Genomic DNA, 19,940 nt, shown 5'->3' with positions numbered 1-19,940 from the left:
TTGAATTTACATACTGCCTTTACCCTAGAGTTCAAACCAAACTCTCAATCATTATTTCAATTATTGTCTTCCTCTAACGTTTTCCTAAAAGAGTTTGAGGTTGTTTATGGAAGTTGTATGATTCACTGCATGCCTTTCCTCTCTCCATCCCCAAATCCCAGGAATCAAAGAGTTTAAACGGTAGGAAACCAAGGCAGGGAGGAAAAAAGCTATGTGTGACACCTCTCAGCAAGAGTGTAGTGAAGCCAGTAGAGCTGACCCGGGTGCGTAACGCCCAAGCCACGGTCCTTTACGGGATTTATAATTTAAACGGGCCCCAAAGCACGAGATTGGCTGGGGAAATGCCCTGATCGCGGTTGGGCTGCTCGCATGGCGTTGCTCAGATACCTCCGGCCGGGCTCCGACGACGTCCCCAGCCTGCAAGCCCGTCGGGCAGCTGTCGAGCCGCGGGAGCCCGTTCGTGGGCAGGGCTGGCACGGCTCGGCGGCCGCTGCCCCGTCGCTGACCCTCGCGTGAAGCTGCGCGCACCGAGAGACGACATCTTCCCGGCCGGGCCTCCCGCGCCCGCCGCGGCCCGGGGCGGCGGGGTCGGCCCAGGGGCCGAGGACGGCTCGCGCACCCCTCCGTGGGGGGCGCCCCGACTCGCCGGGGGCGGGGTCACGTCCCACCCGGGCCGCCGGGGGCACGGGCGCTGCGGAAACCTGAGCGTGGCCGAGGAGCGGGGGCTTCCAGGGCCACCTCCCCAGGCGCCTCGGGCCCGCGGTGGGCGCGCCGGCCGCCAACGCCCCCGGGCCGTCGCGGCGACCACTCCCGAGCCTGGTACCTGTGGACGCCCTTGTCAAGCGCCCGGAGCTCCCCCCAGGGGAGCCGAGCCCAGGACAGACATGCTACTCCCGTTTCCTGCCCCTTCGGAGCGGCGAGGAGTGGGTGAGGCGGGGCCAGGCTGCTGCACCAAGCAGCCCCCCGAGCCGAGGGCGGACGGGCCCCGCGGCGGGGGCGCCAAGGGCCTGCCCGGGGATGGAGGGCAGGCCGGCCTCGGCCCAGCGGCGGGCGCGCGAGGGGAGGGCAGCCGGCGGGAAGGCGCACCTTCCCTGCGCCCCCTCGCCCCGGGCAGTCTGGCCGACCCGGCCCAGAGGCCTGACCCCAGGAGACCCCCGCTTTGAGGCGGGCAACGGCTGCCCTCGCCCAGGCCGCCCGGCCCTCAGGTTGTATGACTGTGACGGGCTGACTGGGGCAAAGGGCGGTTGAAGGGGACGGGGGAGCTTCTCCCCACTGTTTGGGGGGGTGTTGTGCTTTCTGGGGGGTCGGGGGTCACCACCCTCCCAGGCGAGGTGGGGGAGGGCCGCCAGCGCAGCTGGCCGGCGAGGGGCGGGGTCACAGAGGCGAGGTGTGTATTCGAGCGAGGGCGTGTGGGGGGCAGGGCGCGCGCGGAGGAGGATCCGTGGCCTGCGCGCAGGCGCGAGCAGCGGGCCGAGCTGGAGCCCTGGAAGAAGGCCGACGGGGAGCGGGGGCGGTGGGCCGGCGGGAGGGCGGGCAGGCTGACGCGAGGCGGGGCGGGGAGCCGCGTCGGCGTCGCGGGGCGCGGGCGATTCGAGGCCGACGCATCCGCGCGTGCGCGCGCCGGCAAAGTATCCGCGTTAGAGGGGAGTGACGCGTGCGCGTTCACGTGCACCCCGGAGAGCGGTAAGGAGCGAAGAGAGGGTTGAAGGGGGGTGGGGGCTGAAGAGGCGAGCCGAAGGAGGGGTGGGGAGGCGGCGCCTGCGCAGTGCGCCGCGGAGGAGCTGTGTGTATGTGAGAGTCTGACGGGTTCAAAATGGCGGCGGCTGCTTCAGCGGCTCCTCCTGTGTGAGGGAAACAACACCCCTCCCCGGCAGCGGCGGCGGCGGCGGCGGCGGCTGCGGCTCGCAGAACACCTTCCCAGCGGCTGGGCCTGTCGCCGCTCTGTCTATCCTGGGCAGGGGGCGCTCCGGGAGGAGGGGCAACGCCAAGGGGGCCCATCCCCCGGAATCCTTCCTCTGCGACTGGGGAGTAGCCGGGGGCTCGTCCCGCAGCGCGGAGCTCGGGCTGAGGGGGAGACGCGAGGGGACCCGGGGCCCCCAGCCCGGCGCGCCGCGCCGCTCCCGCCCTCTCCGCCCCCCGGGGCCGGGGCCCGCGTTCCGGGGGGCCGGGGCGGCGCGGGCAGCCTCGGGTCGGCCGGTCTCAGCTGATCGGCCGTCGCTCCCGGGCTCCGGAGGCGGCCGAGCGGCTGCTCGCCGAGGGCACGGCGAAGAGGGCGCTCCCCGCGGTCGGGGCTGGTCCGGGGCTTGCGCTCGGGCTGCTGACCGCTCGCCCGGGGGAGGCGGGGGCGCCCCGGGCTCGGCGCCGAGGGGTCGCGCTCCCCTCTCCTGACGCCTCCGACTCCCGGTCTCCAAAGCCAGAAGAGGTGGTTTGATTCAGCAACTGTTTCCTCTCTTTTCCGGGTCGCTCTGACCCCCTGGATACTGGATTGATCCACGGGAAAAAACCGAAGACGACGTTTGGGATTTAATTTTTCAGTTTTTGGAATCTTTCACTTCTCACTTGGACAAGAACTCTCGAGCAAAATCCCCGGTGAGATTTCCCCCTCCTATCGTTTACCCCCCTCCCCCTTTGGAAGTTTTGGTTCGTTGTGTTATCTAAAGACTTAATGTAAAGTTTCTATTTCTTTTTCTGATGGGTGAACGAACCATTGAAACGCCTTTCCCGGGGGGAACCCGGCGAGATTTGCCATTTTTTTCTTCTCTGGCCCTGACTGTTCCCAAGCCCGGGCTGTCCTCGCCCAGGGGGTGCAAACACGGCTTGCCTCCCGACTTGGGGTGAGGGCTTCCTCCAGGAGGGCTCTGCCACGAACTGCTATTGCAAACTGTGTCATCGGGTCCTCGGGTCTCGTAGCAGTTTTGAAAGGATGCTCTTAACGTGGCCATAATGTAGTTACAAAAAAGAAAAAAAAAATCTGCATTCTCTGTGGAAGCCATTATCCCTGAGAATTATTTAGGAAAAAGAAAAACCTTGGTATTAGGGATCGACCGTCGCGCAAACCGGTTTTTAATGTTTGGAAAAGATGAATTTGACTTACATGTCTAAGTAAAATCGCTTGTTTTATTACTTTAAACAGAAAGATCTGATTAATTTTTGTTTCTGATTTGCAGCTCTCTTGAATTTGTTTCAGAGTTCTACGCATCTTGTGTTGGGGTGGTTTGGGAATGAAAAGATCCGGGGTGTTTAGGAAGGACGGCGACGATTGTATATGGATTTTACTAGAGGTGTATAGGAAATTGTTTTGGAGTCTTCATTTCAATCCTCCTTTCTTGTTCTCTTTATGTAGTTAGCCTGTCCTTTTATTTAGTTTCTAATTGCGGGTGGAAGAGAACTATTTTGGTTAGGATCTGGATTAGTTCAGTGCCTGCTTTACCTGGTCAGCTCTAGGAGAGAAAAGTTCTAACACCCCCCCCCCACCCCCCCGCTGCCGCTTTTTTTTTTTTTTTTTTTTGCTAATGTTGCTGTGATGGGGAGCCTTGCCTATTGTAATCCTGTGGGGAGAAAACAAGTGGTGTAGCCCGACTGTAAGGAACTGAAACCATCTTCTTTTGCCTATAGGCCTCAGACAGTTGTAATGTGATTCCTGATCTTGGTTTGGAACCACTTGCCCCAAAGCTGAGAGTTTCCATACTGATGAAGAGGAACCCGGTTTCTTAGGAAAACTTTAACTTACACAGAGCCTAAATACTTCATTCCAAGGGAAAAAAGCTTGAGCTCGAGGATGAGTTCTCATCTCTGCTCCTATCATTATTCTTTAGTGTTGCAATCTGGTTCCTAAGGAGGAAGAGGAAGGCAGCCCTGGAGTGGTTTCTTTCTAGAATTTCAACAGAAGAGTGAGAGATGGAACCCGAAGAAGAAAGGATTCGTTACAGCCAGAGATTGGTTAGTATTTACTTGCCTTTTTTTTTTTTTTCCCTTCAATTTTGAAGCAGAATAACTATTTTGTTTCCATTTGTGAACATACTGTGATTAAAACTTTTCAGGTGGCTTTTCTCTGCCCCAGAGGTGGAGGGAAGATAATATCTCATGTGGGTTTTAGGCCAAGTAGTTACAGCCTAATAGTCATCCTATTTGGAAATGAATGTATAGGTAGCCTTTAACTACTGCCAAAACGATTGTAAATCAGACGATTTTGTGAATTACAGCGTGACAAGGATTCCTAATTTCAAAATACTGAAATTAATAAATCTAATTGAGTTAGATTAGAATGTAAATTTTAGGAGCAAAACTATTTGAGGAAGGATAGTTCTGTATAATTGTTTTTTTTAGATTATGCTGTACCAAGATCTGTGGCTTTGAGCTGGGGAGTAAAAGTAAGGATTTGTTTTTTTTTTTAAACACAAATCAACATTGATAGTGTTGAAGGGTATTGATTGAGAGAAGGTAGAATACCGGATGCTGATAAAGTTCTGTATTTTGGGAGGGATGTATGTGATCTCTCTTATGGAAATAAATTTCTACTTAGTAATGATTTGGAGGGAATTAGCTTGTGTCTGCATGTGGATACTTTGTCCTTTAGGCCCTGTTTTCCTCTCAGGGTTTCCCTGCTGGAATTAAAGAATTTGATTTTTGTTTTTCTTCGTCAAAGAGAGCTTTATTAATACTCACCATATATTCATTTCAGAATTTTGAATTTATGTTTGTAGAGTGGGGAATGAGAGGAAAGCCACAGAACTGTCTGTATTATGTAAATTTGGTGAACTGAAAGACTTAGAAGATTAACTAAAGGAATTTATGCTGGTTTTATTTGGCTCTGCATTTTAGACTGAATTTGGAGGAAAAAAGAATGATTCTCTTTTTCTGTTGATCTCCAGATTCTTTGAGAATAAGCTGTTCTTCCCACACCCCCACCCCTTTAATGTGACTGTTGAAAAGGTGTGGTGTATGTTGGCAAGTATTAATATGTCCAGTAGGCAATAATGTTCTGATAAACCTTATTTCAGAGGTTTGCTTCTTGTCTCCCAGTCTCTGTTGAGATTATAATTCTTTATCTCCAAGCTTTATAAATAAAGTATATCATTAGTGGAATTTTGTACATTTGGGATTTATTTTTTGTTTTGACATTTCTTGAGTTCAATTTTTCTTTGGGAAAAGAAAGAAGATGCTCTTTCCCAGTTAGTTACCGCTATTTGGAATTCGTTTTTATCATATCAGCTGGTAGGATTGCTGAGCTGTTTTGTAAATAAGATATCTTGGGATCTAGTCTTTCAAAACAAGTTTTCACATTTTTTAACAAGGTAGAAAGGTAGTGGTAAGTGTGATTTTTGTCCTGGTAAGTTTTCTTTTTTTTTTTTTTAATTGTAAAATGATTGCTACCTGTTGCACATATTATCCTTTCTTTATCTAGCATATTTTTACTTCTGGTTTGTGATTTTGTAAAAGTGTTGTGTAAGAGGATAAAGCAGAAATTTTGGGAGAATCTTTCTTATAATTTTGGGTAATAATCTTGGAGTTTAGAGTGACTGATGTTTGTTTTCCTTTTTAAAATTGCATGACAAAATTATATCTGAAGTGTAAATCCCTTCCATAACATAACTTTTGATATGATATTGGTGGCTTCTTTGAATGGCAGTGTGCCTACCGAGCTCTTAATGGCTCTGTGTCCAACACTTACATTACAGAATTCTGTGTTAAGTTAGTTATTTGAGGAATTTTAAGACTAACATGACATAAAGGCTAATTTTTGCAGTAGTTATAACACTGTGTCTCTTTAAAGTAGGTCAGAGTATAGAATTTAGTTTTGCTTTGCAGTTACTGGCCATGGAACATAAAGTTTGAAAGAGAATAAATGACAGATATACTAACTTGGCTTTGTGATTAAAGTTTGGTTTCATGCTATATGTTTGTCAAATTGAATTGAATCACCTAGTATATTGATTATAGTGTTACCGGCTTTTACTTCCATATTGTTTTAGAGGGCAGAATCTAAATGGTAGTCCCTCTGTGACATATCTTCAAAATAGCTTCTTGGGAGAGAAAATGTAGTACCAGTATTAACAGTCTGAGTCCAGACTCATGTTGGAACAAGACTTCTTTATATTGAGAACCTTTCACGTATCCGAAAAAAAATTTGCATCCTTACTAATAAGAACATGTATTATTCATGATTGACTAGATCCTCTTGAATGCTTTTAACTGACTTGGATTTGGTGAGATAAATTATGATGTTTATATCATCTTTGTGACAAGTCATCTTTTAAAAAATCAGAAATAGTTTTTAAAAATTGGCTTTTCTTTTGTCAAACTAGTATTTGTGGAGGAGAATTAAACCTTTCAAGATGGTATGTATGTTTTTAATGAAAATATTTTGTTTTTAATGAAAATATTAGTAGTTTTGTGTATAGATTTCTAGAAGAAAGCCAGATAGCTCTCCATGGCAAGTTGACATCCCTAAGGAGGTATTAAAGTGAGAGGAATAGAACCTTCAGTTTTGGTGATGGGTGGTTATTTGGTTGTCCTGAGGTAAAGATGATTTATTTCTGTATTTCTAGTAAATTTGGATGTGGGACCTTATTGAGAAACATTGCCAGGTACTAATTATGGAACTTTTGTTCCTTAATTTGGTTTCAGGAGCCAAAGTATTGGAGCAGTTTTGAATGCTTGTCACAGCCATGTATATATAAGTATTCATTTACAGGGAATGTTCTATATAGTATTTTAGAGTTTCTTAGTCTAAAATATTAGTTAAATCCTTAGCAGTTGTAGTTGATGATCTTTTAGGTTTTTGAAGTCACACCAATTCTAAGTAGTTCTTGCTATTGCATAGAAAGTCAACGGCAAAATAATGTGCATTAAAGTAAATGAGTAAGGTGTAGTTACATTTGGTATGGAAAAAATTCACTAGCCCCTGCCAAAGGCAATTGTAGAAACAAATGAATGACTAAATTAGTGTATAAAGAAAGCAAAGACAGTATACTTCAGACAGTATGCTTCAGGGTTAAAGAAGTTATGCTTTTTTCTCTTTTATATTTCTGAATACTTTTTTCTCTTGACTTAAGCTAGTACTGTTATCTGAAGGGAGAGATGCTGATTTTTACTTGAGAATTCAGCTTGCTTGTCAATCATGATGATGAAATTAAGAGATTTTCTAAAGGATATTATTACACTATTGGATGCTCAATCCTGTTAATGTGCGTTATATATGATTCTCTCTGAAGTAGCTGAATCCTTTATCTGTTGCAGGAAACTGAGGGCACCAAGCCCTTATGATATTCTCACCTTTGAGTTACCCTTAAAATTGTATCCCCAGATTCAGGAGCAATAAACACATTAACCCTTTTATAAACAGTCCTACTTTGAATGTACTCTCTCTAAGGTTTTTCTGGCCAGGAATAAACCAGGCAACACAAAAACCTAATTTTAAGCCATTTTTTTTCCCATAGCTTAACAATTAAAAAAATTATAGCATGGTCTAAATTGTTGAATTTGCTTATTTGTAATTATTCCATTAGACTTAACTGTCAGTCTCTTGGTGAAAGAGTATATTGTTGCAGTCTCTTTCCTAGTAATACAGGAAAATCTTATTGCCTAGTTTTGGTATTCAAAATGCAGATAATGAGGGAGCTAATTCTTTATACTTAAGCATCAGTCTTCCACAGTGACCTGTATTTTGGGGACCCAGAATGAGGGATGTGTTTAAGCCCTGTTACTTGTTTTATTTTGCTGGGCATTCATCACTGTCATACTTAAGTTTGTGCATATATCTCCATTAGAGTATAAGCTCCTTGAAATTTGGGACTTTGTTTTTGTGGTATCTACTAGATGCTTTGAATAGTGCCTGACACATAGAAAGTGCTTGATAAGTAGCCTCAAAAAGAGAGAAGAAAGTACTGTCAGTCTGCAATATATAGAAAATGCTCAGTAACTATTTGTTGATATTGTGGAAACCCCTCATAAATACTTTCTTTTGCTATGAGTTTTCTTGACTGCTAGGAATAGATCAAGAATGGAGGAGAGTTTGGTGTACAAGGATGAACACACTTGGGGTTTTGGGTTCTGTAGTATATACATAAGAACCAGAATGCCTAAGCTCTAACAAATGAAAACTTAAACGTTTAGCACACATGCCACATGAACACATTTGTAGTATTTAGGCCACTACAACAAATAAGAAAATATTAGTTAACTGTAAAAGCTCAGTCTGAATTTTAAGTTCTTCCTCAGTGCTTGCTTCGGCAGCACATATACTAAAATAAGTTCTTCCTCAAATCCTGTTAAACCTTCTATGTTAAGGTTTTTGCTGACTTTTAAGATAACCTTATGGTTGTGAAGTTGAAAGTGATGGTGGTTGTGTTACTCTCAAGTCTTGGTTTTGACTGTTAAGTTGGGGAATGGATACGTTTGGTATATACCATGCAGAGGGACATGACATTTTTTTTTTTTTTGACATTCTTATTTTATGTCTCTCTTTATTTTTCCTCTTGGAGAATGGACGTCCTTAGTCAGGTTTTATTAATTTGCTCTCTTGGTCTCACTTTTGGGATAATACTGTGTTTTTGCATTGTGCTTTCCTATCAATAGAGATTAAAATTCAGTAAACATTTATCATGTGTTAGGTACTAGGCCAGGTTCTTCCAAACACATTACCTTTAATCTTCAAAACAACCCTGTAAGGTAGATGGTATAATTTTAAACTTTAATATTTTTGTTACGGAGATAGAGGCCCAGGGAGCTGCCTTGACTTGACCAGGATCACAAAGTTGGTAAGGGGTGGAGCCAGACCTTGAACCCTGTTTCTCCTTTCACTCCTTATTATCTGTCTTGCAGTGTATTTCATACAGAAAACAAATAGGTACTCCTGTTGTAGGAAGTTGTAAACTGAGTACTTTATCTTTTTTTGAGGCTACTTTTGCAATTTCTTTCCTAACAGATCACTGCTTAACATCCTAAATGAGATGGCTACAAATACTTGACAGCCAACATTTGATCATGTTTTTTAAGTTAGTGTGTTCTTTCTTTTTTTTTCAGTTCTGAACTTATTGCACTTGGTCTATTAAAGTAGCAATATTTGTGCAGTTTGTATATGTGTCAAGCCTTTTATTTATGCATGTCACTCATATCATTGTTTTCTGTTTTAAATTTTAGGTTCTTGGGGGTTTTCTCTATCTGTGAGTACTTGGTAAAAACTTAAAGCATAAAGATAAAAGGCAGCAGATAGTGACCAAACCAGTGGTTTTGACAAATACAGTGGTGAAGGCCTCCTTCAGGTAGGTAGAGAGGAGGAGGGAAGAGGGTGGCCTTGCAGAAGGTAAAGATAGCATAAGCTTTACTATGGAGTGGGGCGTCTGATAAACTGTTAGGTTAATAGGGCTAAAGTAGATTTGTTTTGGGAGGTAGTGTTGGTAATGTAGGGAACACATTTTAAACAATTAGGAAAGCTGGTTATGGAAAATAGAGAGCCACTACAAGTTATGGTTTGTTTTTAATTGAACACTGATTTGATCAGAGTGGTGTTTTAGGAGTAATATTTTTGTAGTTTTATGTCAGGAAGGTGTCTGAAAGAAGATTGAAACATATTACCTCTTGAGGTGATAGGTACCTGCACTCAAGTGCAGTGGTTTTCAAACTGTGGTCCCTTACCAGCAAGGTAGACCTTATCTGTGAATCTGGGAGCTGCTTAGAAATGTGTATTTTTGGACCCTGCCCCATTCTTGCTGAATCAGAAACTCTGAGGTTGGGGCCCAGTAACCTGTGTTTTTAACAAGCCAGGTGGTTTTGATGCGTGCAGAAGTTTCAGAACCACCACTCTGGGGTATGGAGAGTAGAAATGGAAAGGAAGGATAGAAGCAAGACTCTTGGGCAATGAAGGACTGACAAAACTTGCTGTCTGATGGATGGCGGTGTATTTTGATGGAAAAGAGTGCTTGACTGGGGATCATGAGCCCAGAGTCCTCATACCAACTGCATTACCAACTCTAGTTTTAAACAAGAGAACTGACCTGTTATTGAGAGAGTTGTACTGCTAAGTGAATTCTGAGGATTCTGGAGGCAAAGAAATGAATTAAGGTGGATTCTGGGATTATCTCGATTATCAGGTAAATCAGTGGGAGGGTATTTAAAAGAGGGAGGTGAGAATATTGGTGGATATTTTAGACAGTTGGGACAGATTTATTTAAAACAGAGATTCTCAGCTGGGGGTAATTTTTGCCCTGTCAGGGGGGACATTTGGCAATATCTGGAGACATTTTTGATTGTCAGACTAGGGGTGTACTGCTGTTATTTTAGTGAGTAGAGACTAGGGATGCTGTTAAAACATTCCATTAAACATTTCCTACAACAGAGAATTATCCAGTAATAGTGGGAGTTTGAAAATTCAGATTTAAAGAGAGATTCAGTCGATGGGTTCTGGGTCTCCATCCTGATTATCTGCTGTTAATCTTAGAGGTTTAAGTCCAACACGGAACATCTCGAAATCATCTCAGATTGTGTTTTTCAGGGCTTTGCCCAAATAAACATGAAATGGTTTTTTTGTTGTTGTTGAATTTTCACAGAAGTAACTTCATGGTCATGACAAGTCCTCAACCTAGTTGCAGATTTCTTTATTACTCCTTTTAACTTATTCCCTGGTGGCTCAGATGGTAGAGAATCCACCTTGCAATGTGGGAGACCTGGGTTAGGAAGATTCCCCTGGAGAAGGGAACAGCTACCCACTCCAGTATTCTTACCTGGAGAATTCCATGGACAGAGGAGCCTGGCAGGCTACATACAGTCCATGGGATGGCAAAGAGTTGGACATGACTGAGTGACTTTCACTTCACTTATTCTAAGATTGACTAATGTGGGTAACCAAAGTAAATACTCACTGTCTTGAGATCAATAATAAAGTTATAATGTTTTGATACTCTCTTTGAGGAATAGAAAAAAAAGATAAAAGGTGTGGTGTTGACATGAGCAAATATTGAAATATGGTTGATTACCCTGTGGCTGAATAACCCATGGCTCTTCCTGAGAAACAATCTGATGAACTGGTGTGGCCCTCAGTGTGAGTTTAAGGTAGACTTCCCTGGTGGCTCAGATGGTAAAGTATATGTCTACAATGCGGGAGACCTGGGTTCGATCCTTGGGTCAGGAAGATTCCCTGGAGAAGGAAACGGCAACCCACTCCAGTATTCTTGCCTACAAAATCCCATAGATGGAGGAGCTTGGTGCAGGCTACTGTCCATGGGGTCGCAAAGAGTCGGGCACAACTGAGCGACTTCCCTTTCCTAACCTTAATTCATTTTCGTATATCCCTGGATCACAGAAGTTACAAATGCTTTTGTGTCAAAACTCTTTTGTATCATCTAGCCAGCCTTCCTTTTTTTTGACAGTAACTTTGAGAGAGTGTAGATTTGTAAATATACTGCTTGTTGTGTAGTATTTTAATCATTTACAAAGTACATTTCTATTTTTTGTCTTCTGGTCATTTTATTGTTTTGATAATCACAAATCTGGGAGTTGCTAGAAAATGGGGGTGGTGCTACCATGTTACACAATTCCAGAGGGTATCATTCACATTTCTTAAACTGTGTGAAAGATGCCATTGGAGTTGCACAGTGAGCAAAAGAAAAAAAACCCAAAGGAGCGCGTTTTGGGTGGGTGAGATAAAGGAAAAGCCACCTTGTATATCTGAAACAGAGGGAGAAAGTCCTGTCTGATAGATGGTAGTGTACATTGAGTGTATATTGTGTGCTTGATACTGGCATTTTACATATACTAACTGATTTAATTTCAGCAACCCCTTGAGGTAGGTCCTATGATTCCCATTTTCTGGTTTGGAAACTGAGACATAGTGCAGTTAAGTAACTTACCAGAGGTTATAAAGCTAAGTAAGCCAAGCCAGTGGCTCAGACAGTAAAGAATCTGGTGCCGTGCAGGAGACCCAGGGTCAATCTCTGGGTCAGGAAGATCCTCGAGAAGGGAATGGCAGCCCACTCCAGTATTCTTGCCTAGAGAATCCTGTGGACAGAGGAACCTGGCAGGCTACAGCCCATGGGGTCGCAGAGAGTCAGAGACTACTGAGCAACTAAGCATGCATACAGCTAAGTAGGGAAGGAGCCAGGATTCATAGTAGGCAGTCTAAGATACACTGCCTCTTCTTCAACTTTGTTGGAATACAGCTGTAAATGTTTTTCTATTTAGGATGTTCTCCAAGTCATCTTTTCTCTTTCAGGAGATACATTCACTTAAATGTTTGCTGAATGCTTAATCTGTGTCAGGCACTCAATTTGGGCCTTGCTTTTTAGAACTTCCAAATAACTGTGGTTTCAGATAGTGCTGGCTACTTTGAAGAAGTTAAGAGGGGGATGAAATACTTGTAGTGTGGGGATCACTCCTTGAGCTTGGGTCATTGGTAAAGGCTCCCTGAGAAGATGGTGTTTTGTAACTGAGACCTGAGTGATGCGGAGCCAGTCTTGTGAAGTTCAAGGGCTTGAGTGACCAGATCTGGGTCAGCAGAGCTCTAGGCTGAGGGACCAGTTAATGCAAAGCCCTGAGGTAGGAATGAGAAAATGTTTCAAGCACTTAATGACATGTCAGACACCAGGCAGAGCACTTGGGATACAGTGATGAGCCAGAGAGGCATGGTCCCTCTGTCACAAGATTACAGTGTTAGGGAAGTCAGATATTAAATACTTAATGCTAGTAATGTTAGTTGTAGTTACACAAAGGACAATAAAGATAAATATAGGATGCAGTGAAGGTGTATAATAGGGTGACGTAATCTAAGCTTCAGGAGTGCCAGCAGGCATTAGAGAACACTTTTTCTTGAGAAAGCCTTTAAAGCCGACACCTGAAGGGTGACCATGAGGTAATCTACACGGTCAAAGGCTTTGGCATAGTCAATAAAGCAGAAGTAGATGTCTTTCTGGAACTTCTTGCTTTTTCGATGATCCAACAGATATTGGCAATTTGATCTCTGGTTCCTCTGCCTTTTCTAAATCCAGCTTGAGCATCTGGAAGTTCACGGTTCACGTACTGTTGAAGCCTGACTTGGAGAATTTTGAGCATTACTTTGCTAGTGTGTGAGATGAGTGCAATTGTGCAGTAGTTTGAGCATTCTTTGGCATTGCTTTTCTTTGGGATTGGAATAAAAACAGTTCAGGTAAGATAAAATGCTAGTATGCTCGAGAGACTGACAACAGAATTATAGAGGTCTTCACAAACGGTTAGGAAATAGAGTCAAAGGACTTTGGTTCGTTGGTTCTATGAAGGGCAAGGTTAATGAATGTATACAAGCATATACTCCCAAGTTTTTCTCCTGTGAATGGTTTGTGCTGGAGTCCTTTTACTGAGATACAAGTCACTCTGAAGGAAGAGCAGGTTTGGAGATTGAAGGGAAGGGCTTACATTCAGTTTTGAGTAAGTTTGGATAGGTTGAGGGTGAAGTATCTGTGAGACATCCTGGTAGAACTGTTGAGCAGGTAACTGACTGTGGTTCTGGGCTTTAGTTAGTGTTAGTCACTCATGTCTGACTCTTTGTGACCCCATGGACTATATGTAGCCTGCCAAGCTCTCCATCCATGGGATTTTCCAGGCAAGGATACTGGAATGGGTTGCCATTTCTTTCTTCAGGGGATCTTCCCGACCCAGGGATTGAACCCAGGTCTCCTGCATTGCAGACAGATTCTTCACCGTCTGAGCCACAAAGGAAGGCCCATTCTGGGCTTTAGGAAGAGCTTATTAGCATACAGCTGGGTTTCTTCGGCACATGTGTGGTAGTTCACGCGTGGGCTTCCCTTGTGGCTCAGCTGGTAAAGAATCCGCCTGCAATGTGGGAGACCTGGGTTTGATCCTTGGGTTGGGAAGATCCCTTGGAGAAGGGAAAGGCTATCCACTCCAGTATTCTGGCCTGGAGAATTTCATGGACAGTATAGTCCATGGAGTCACAAAGAGTCAGACAAGACTGAGCAATTTTCACTTTGACTTTACTTCAAACAGGGAGTGACTTGCAAAGAGGGAGAGAAAGAGGGAACAGAGCAATATGAGGAAAATCAAAAGTAGTGGTGTCTTGGAAGCCAAGGGACTGTGGTGCCCTGTGATTATCACGCACTGTTCTAAGCATTAGTGTATTTTTACTCATTTAATGCTTGTAAATTAAAAGATGTTTACTTTTGAAATTAAAAGACGCTTACTCCTTGGAAGTAAAGTTATAACCAACCTAGATAGCATATTAAAAAGCAGAGACATTACTTTGCCAACAAAGGTCCGTCTAGTCAAGACTATGGTTTTTCCAGTGGTCATGTATGGATGTGAGAGTTCGACTGTGAAGAAAGCTGAGCGCTGAAAAATTGATGCTTTTGAACTGTGGTGTTGGAGAAGATTATTGAGAGTCCCTTGGACTGTGAGGAGATCCAACCAGTCCATCCTAAAGGAGATCAGCCCTGGGTGTTCATTGGAAGGACTGATGTTGAAGCTGAAACTTTGGCCACCTCATGTGAAGAGTTGACTCATTGGAAAAGACCCTGATGCTGGGAAGGATTGGGGGCAGGAGGAGAAGGGGACAACAGAGGATGAGATGGTTGGATGGCATCACTGACTCGATGGACATGAGTTTGAGTAAGCTCCGGGAGTTGGTGATGGACAGGGAGGCCTGGCGTGCTGCGATTCATGGGGTCACAAGGAGTCGGACACGGCTGAGCGACTGAACTGAACTGAATGCTTGTAAATGTATGAAGTGTAGGTGCTTTATTATCTCTATTTTATAGATCAGGGAAATGACCCAAGAAGGGACTATATAATTTGCTCAAGACCACTGAGTAGCCACCGGAGCAGTTGGTTTTTGAGTCCAGGTTTGTCTGACTCCAGTTTGTATGCTTCACACTGATAGTGTTCCAAAGAGGAGGGAATGGTAAGCTGAACTGGTTGCTCCTTAGAGGGGGAGTATACCGAAGACTGAGATTTCTGTTGGATTTGGCAACATAGAGGTTACTGGAGACTTTTAAACAGGAGTTTTCGTGGCATTTGAGGGCAAAAGACATTCTTCAAAATAGATGAGTGAAATAGTGAATGAAGAGAAGTTTAGAGAAGTTTGGCTGTGAAGAGAAAAGGGGAGCAAGTCATTAGCTACAAGTGTAAGGTCCAGAGGATGTTCTCTTGAATGTTTATTATGTTTTGTTTTAAGATGGAAGAAATCACTGCATTTTTTGTTAATGGCGTTATCAACTGTTAGTCCTTTCTCTGTTACTCTCCATATTTAATCAGTTGCTAAAGACTGCCTGGATTTCTGCTTCATTTTATTGCGTTCTGCAAATATTGCAGATTGAAGATTTATAACAGCTCTGCATTGTCAGATGATGGTTAGCATTGTTTCTAGCAATATTTTGAAATTAAAGTATATTTGGTTTTTTAGACAATACTTTTGCACATGTAGTAGACCTAACTTATTATAAACATAGTTTTTATATATGAATCTCCAAGGTATGCTTAGATGTCTATTGAAATGAGCAGAAATGTGTCGTGCATGTCCTTTTGAAAGTACATAAAGCATATACAACATAATAACTGAACAATTAAAAGACTTTAGCTTGGTCATCAGGAAGTCTGTATCAGTTATTTCAGCCTTATTTTATTCACCTGCAAAATCTTTCTCATTTCAAATAGTTTAAAGCTGTTGTTTTCAAAGTGTGACCCAGATGACCATGTCATCTGGGAAATTATTAAAAATGCAGATTCCCAGGTCCTAAACTCAGACTTAACTGAATCAGAAACTGGAATGGACCCAGACTTGTTTTGACAAGTCTTCCAAGTGATTCTGATAGATGGTAAAGAGAAGTGCTAGAGTTATTTTAGCCATCTTTTTTTCTCTTCATTCAAAAAGAAATTAGTTAATTACCTTAATTTAAACTTTATAACTTAACGTTATTTTTAAAACTTTTCTTCATATGTATTTCCTACCAGTTGAATTTGAGGATGTTTTTCTAAACTAGTAGTAGCTAAATAGTGACGTTTTTGAAGCAGAGGCAGTAGATTGAGAAGTATTTGAAGCCTGTTGCTTGCACAAAGCAAAGAAGGAGTATGTGTATGTGGTTATATCTGTGTGTGCATCTAGCGTACATACATGCTTTTCTACCAGTGGAAGATTCTCCTTAAAAGAGTGGTTAAGAGAAGGGAAAGATACAGCACAGGCATTTCTTAGGCAGACTCTAATGAGTGGTATGGCAGAATAAGAAGTATCAAAAAGTAAAGGTTGCTTTTTTTGCAGTAGTAGACACACATACAATCAGCCCACTGTGTTCCTGCAGCCTGCATCCATGGATTCAACCAACCATGGATTGAAAATATCCAGGGGGGAAATTGAAAGTTTTAAAAAGCAAAACTTGAATTTGCTATGCTGGCACCTACTTACATAGCATTTACATCATATTTATAATCATTTGTATAGTGTTGTAATAGGTAATCTAGAGATGGTTCAAAGTACATGGGAGGATGTGCATAGATTATATGCAAATACTACACAGTTTTATAAGGGGCTTGAGTGAGTATCTGTGGAATTTGGTTTCCAGTGGCAGGGGTGGAGGGTAAGCAGAGTTCCTAAAACAAATCCCATGTGGATGCTGAGGGGCTGTATTTACTTCCTGTAACAAGGAGCTCTCTTAGTAATAGATGTGTGCCTCTGTGTTACCTTCAGCGAGTTGTTGTGGACTGAAAGGCACTGATTATTGTTGATACTCATGTACTCCTATACATGTGTACTCCAACGCACACTCTGCTGTTGGAAGCCGGGTAATAGCCTGTGTCAGACGCGGGTTTCGTGCTTGGCACTGTGCTAGGTGCTTTTCCATGTAGTCCACTTGCACTGTTGGCGTTCTGGCTTACTGCCTTGAGTTTAAGTTTACTCTCTGTCAAATTAAATAATAGAGTTCCTAAAAAGAACTCCCTTTAATATACATGGTTGAACACTTCCAGGATTTAGTAAACAATATCATGTTTGTTCCATTTATCTTTTGTGCTTTTTGTGTGTGTCAATATTTTTATAGATTATACTCCATTTAAGTTTATTACAAAACAATGGCTGTATTTCCCTGTGCTGTACAATATATCTTTTTTGCTTATTTATTTTATACATAGTAACTTTACCTTTAGTTATTACCCATCTCATACTCTGTAAATTGAAGAAGCCTGTTTTCTTTCATCTTTTCTTATGATGAAAAAGCTGCTTTTTTTTTTTTCATTCTTTACTTTTTGTAATTGCCTTTCTCTAAATATTTTCTACCTATTTAACTGCTTCTTAGTGTGGTTACCAAAACTGTAAGAATTGTCATAGGTTCAAAAGTTTTGTTCTTTTTGGTCTTTTGCTCATTTATTTATTCAACAAACATTGTTGGGTGTACTGCTGATGTTTAATGCATGTGTTGGGGATACAGAAATGAGTATCTGTACCCTGTCCTTGTAGTCAGGAGGACAAAGAATTGGGCTCTGCTGTGATAAATGAAATTTAGGATGTGTAAAGTAAAGAAACAAGAGAAAGGAGGGTATGACTGAGGAAAGAAAGTCTTAAAAGTGGAGGTAAACTAACTGGATATTGGGACATTAAGGTTCAAGAGGCCAGAGGATGAGGAAGGAAATTCCAAGCAGAGGAACCAGCATGTTGAGAGGCAAAGAAATATGAAACAGCACTACGGCATTACCAGTAGTTCAGTGTTAGCTAGTAGATACAAACTGGAGAGGATCTGAGATCAGAAGAGTCTGAATCCTGTCAAGTTGTTTGTACTTTATGCAATAGACAGTGAGGAGACATGACAGAAACTAGAAACATGGGAATACTTGATGATATCTGCTTTAGAAAGACTGCCCTGGGAGGGTGTTGTTGTGGATAGACTAGTGAGGGAAGAATTGCAGATAAGAATTTACTATAATAGCTTAGGAAGAAGTGATAACGAAGTCTTTGTACCAAGAATGGACATGGAAAAGTGACTGAGCCGAGATAGTTTAGGACAGACCTGGTGGGACTTGATGGTCCTATTAGATGCCCTTGAAGAGGAAGATGACTCCTGAGTTCTTGGCTTGTTCTTGTTCCCAGTTGTTGGTTGGTATCACTCACTGAAAGAGAATACTGTGGTTTTTTGCAAAGGTAAGAATGTAATTTTGATATTTTGTATTAGTCCTTGGGCTTCCCTGGTGGCTCAGATGGTAAAGAATCTGCTGGCAGTGCAGGAGACCTGGGTTTGATCCCTGGGTCAGGAAGATCCCCTGGAGAAGGGAATGGCCAGCCACTCCAATATTCTTGCCTGGAGTATTCCATGGACAGAGGAGCCTGGTGGACTACAGCCCATGGGGTTGCAAAGAGTCAGATGTGCCTGAGTGACTAATCTGTTAGTCTTTCTCTCTACAGTAGCATATTTAAATAATTATTTATTGGGTCTTTTCTGTAAAGAACCCTATCAAAGATTCTGGGCTAATGTCATGAGGTATCAACATGTATTGGGATGACTTTTTATTAGGTGAAACTAGTCCAAAACCATTGTATTTTAATTACTATGTGGATTACTTAATTTTCCTGTAGGCATTCTGCTTTTAACTTGCCTAAGTTAAAGGCTAATAGTATTATGCTCATTCACATGGCTTAAGCCCTTTTCTCAGTTTATCCCACTCTGTTTGAAATATTTCTCTGTATTGTCTTCTGTGTCATTTATGAAAGTATTAGGAACTGTCCCAAACATTTTATTGTGGAAAACATATGGAAACATCCAACTTCTTGTTCCTTATTTAATTTTTTAAACCAGTTCTCCATATATGATACAAAATTATTCCAAATTCTGTTTTAAAAATTCTGTAGAGAAACTTTGTTAAAAATTTTTGTAATTCTAACTAAATTATATTTCTCTAGTTTCTCACTTCATGGAACCCGTGTGGCCATTCTAACAGGACATTTGGAAAAAGCTTTGTTGATACTTAGCATTCTTAAGTTAGGTTGGAGGTGTGAGGAACTCTCAGTTACCAGCCATGAGCCAACAGACTCTACTTTCACTGGGTAAAAGGAATTTATAGTGCTATGATCAGATGTCAGGTGGGTGGTGGTGGTAGTTTTAGATCTGGGAAGGCATCACATCTCTAGGCCTTTTGGTCTTTCCTGTGTAAGAACAGCCTTCTCTCATTTTTTATAGACTGAGTTTTCTGATCACCTGAATGCATGCATGCTAAGTTGCTCTCTGTGCAATCCCGTGGACTCTAGCCTGCCAGGCTCCTCTGTCCATGGGATTCTCCAGGCAAGAATACTGGAGTGGGTTGCCATTTCCTCCTCCAGGGGATCTTCCGGACACAGGGATAGAACCCATGTCTCTTATGTCTCTTGCGTTGGCCGCCTGGGGAGCCCAATCACATGTGCACAGCTCCTTAATTTGATGACTTAGTTCTAAGATCCATCTGAAAACTAAAAACTATTGGCTAGAGTTTCTCAAATCTTGTTCTATGATAATAACTATTGAAATGACTTACATATGCCCACCCATATTAATCATATTCATTGACTTCTGTGAAAGCACTAATGGAACGGCAAAAGAAGGACAAGCTGACCATTTGAATCAAAACCTGTCTGTTCATTTCACAAGTGTCTGATAGGTTCATTGCCATGGGACTTTAAACTAGACACATTGGCTTGCTTACCTGTGAAATAGGCTCTCTTCAATTTCTGTAAAGGGACAATGCTTTTTTGTATACTTTTTTGTTCCTTCGGGACAGTGCTTTTTTGTATACTATTAAATCCTAAAATAGTTTATTGATTAGTTGTACTGTGGGAGTAATTTGATAATAAAAGACTCCTATTAACATTATAATTAAATACAGAAATAATACAAAGGACTTGAGAAAAATTCAAATAAGATTTTCCCATGGGTAAAATTTTGTTTTACCTTTTCCCATATTGATCAGTCTTTTAGAATGTAATACTGATGACTCTTCCCTCAGCG

General features: G+C 42.6%; 1 protein-coding gene across 2 annotated transcripts in view; it reads left to right on the top strand.

Moving 5' to 3' along the window:
• Positions 1 to 2,295: 2,295 nt before the first annotated feature.
• The window catches only part of KDM2A (lysine demethylase 2A), an 88,313-nt gene continuing 70,668 nt past the window's right edge, over positions 2,296 to 19,940 (top strand). The window contains exons 1-2 of one of the 2 annotated variants that reach the window (XM_061162759.1): positions 2,296 to 2,589; positions 3,816 to 3,939. In XM_061162759.1, the coding sequence (XP_061018742.1) occupies positions 3,898 to 3,939 (42 nt within the window). In that variant the 5' untranslated portion in view covers positions 2,296 to 2,589; positions 3,816 to 3,897. Of the gene's footprint in view, positions 2,590 to 3,815; positions 3,940 to 19,940 lie in introns of those variants that run through there. The other variant, XM_061162767.1, reaches the window with a different exon arrangement.

The sequence above is a fragment of the Dama dama genome, chromosome 2, assembly GCF_033118175.1.
Source record: "Dama dama isolate Ldn47 chromosome 2, ASM3311817v1, whole genome shotgun sequence".
Taxonomy (NCBI): domain Eukaryota; kingdom Metazoa; phylum Chordata; class Mammalia; order Artiodactyla; family Cervidae; genus Dama; species Dama dama.
This window is presented reverse-complemented; position numbering and strand designations above follow the sequence as displayed.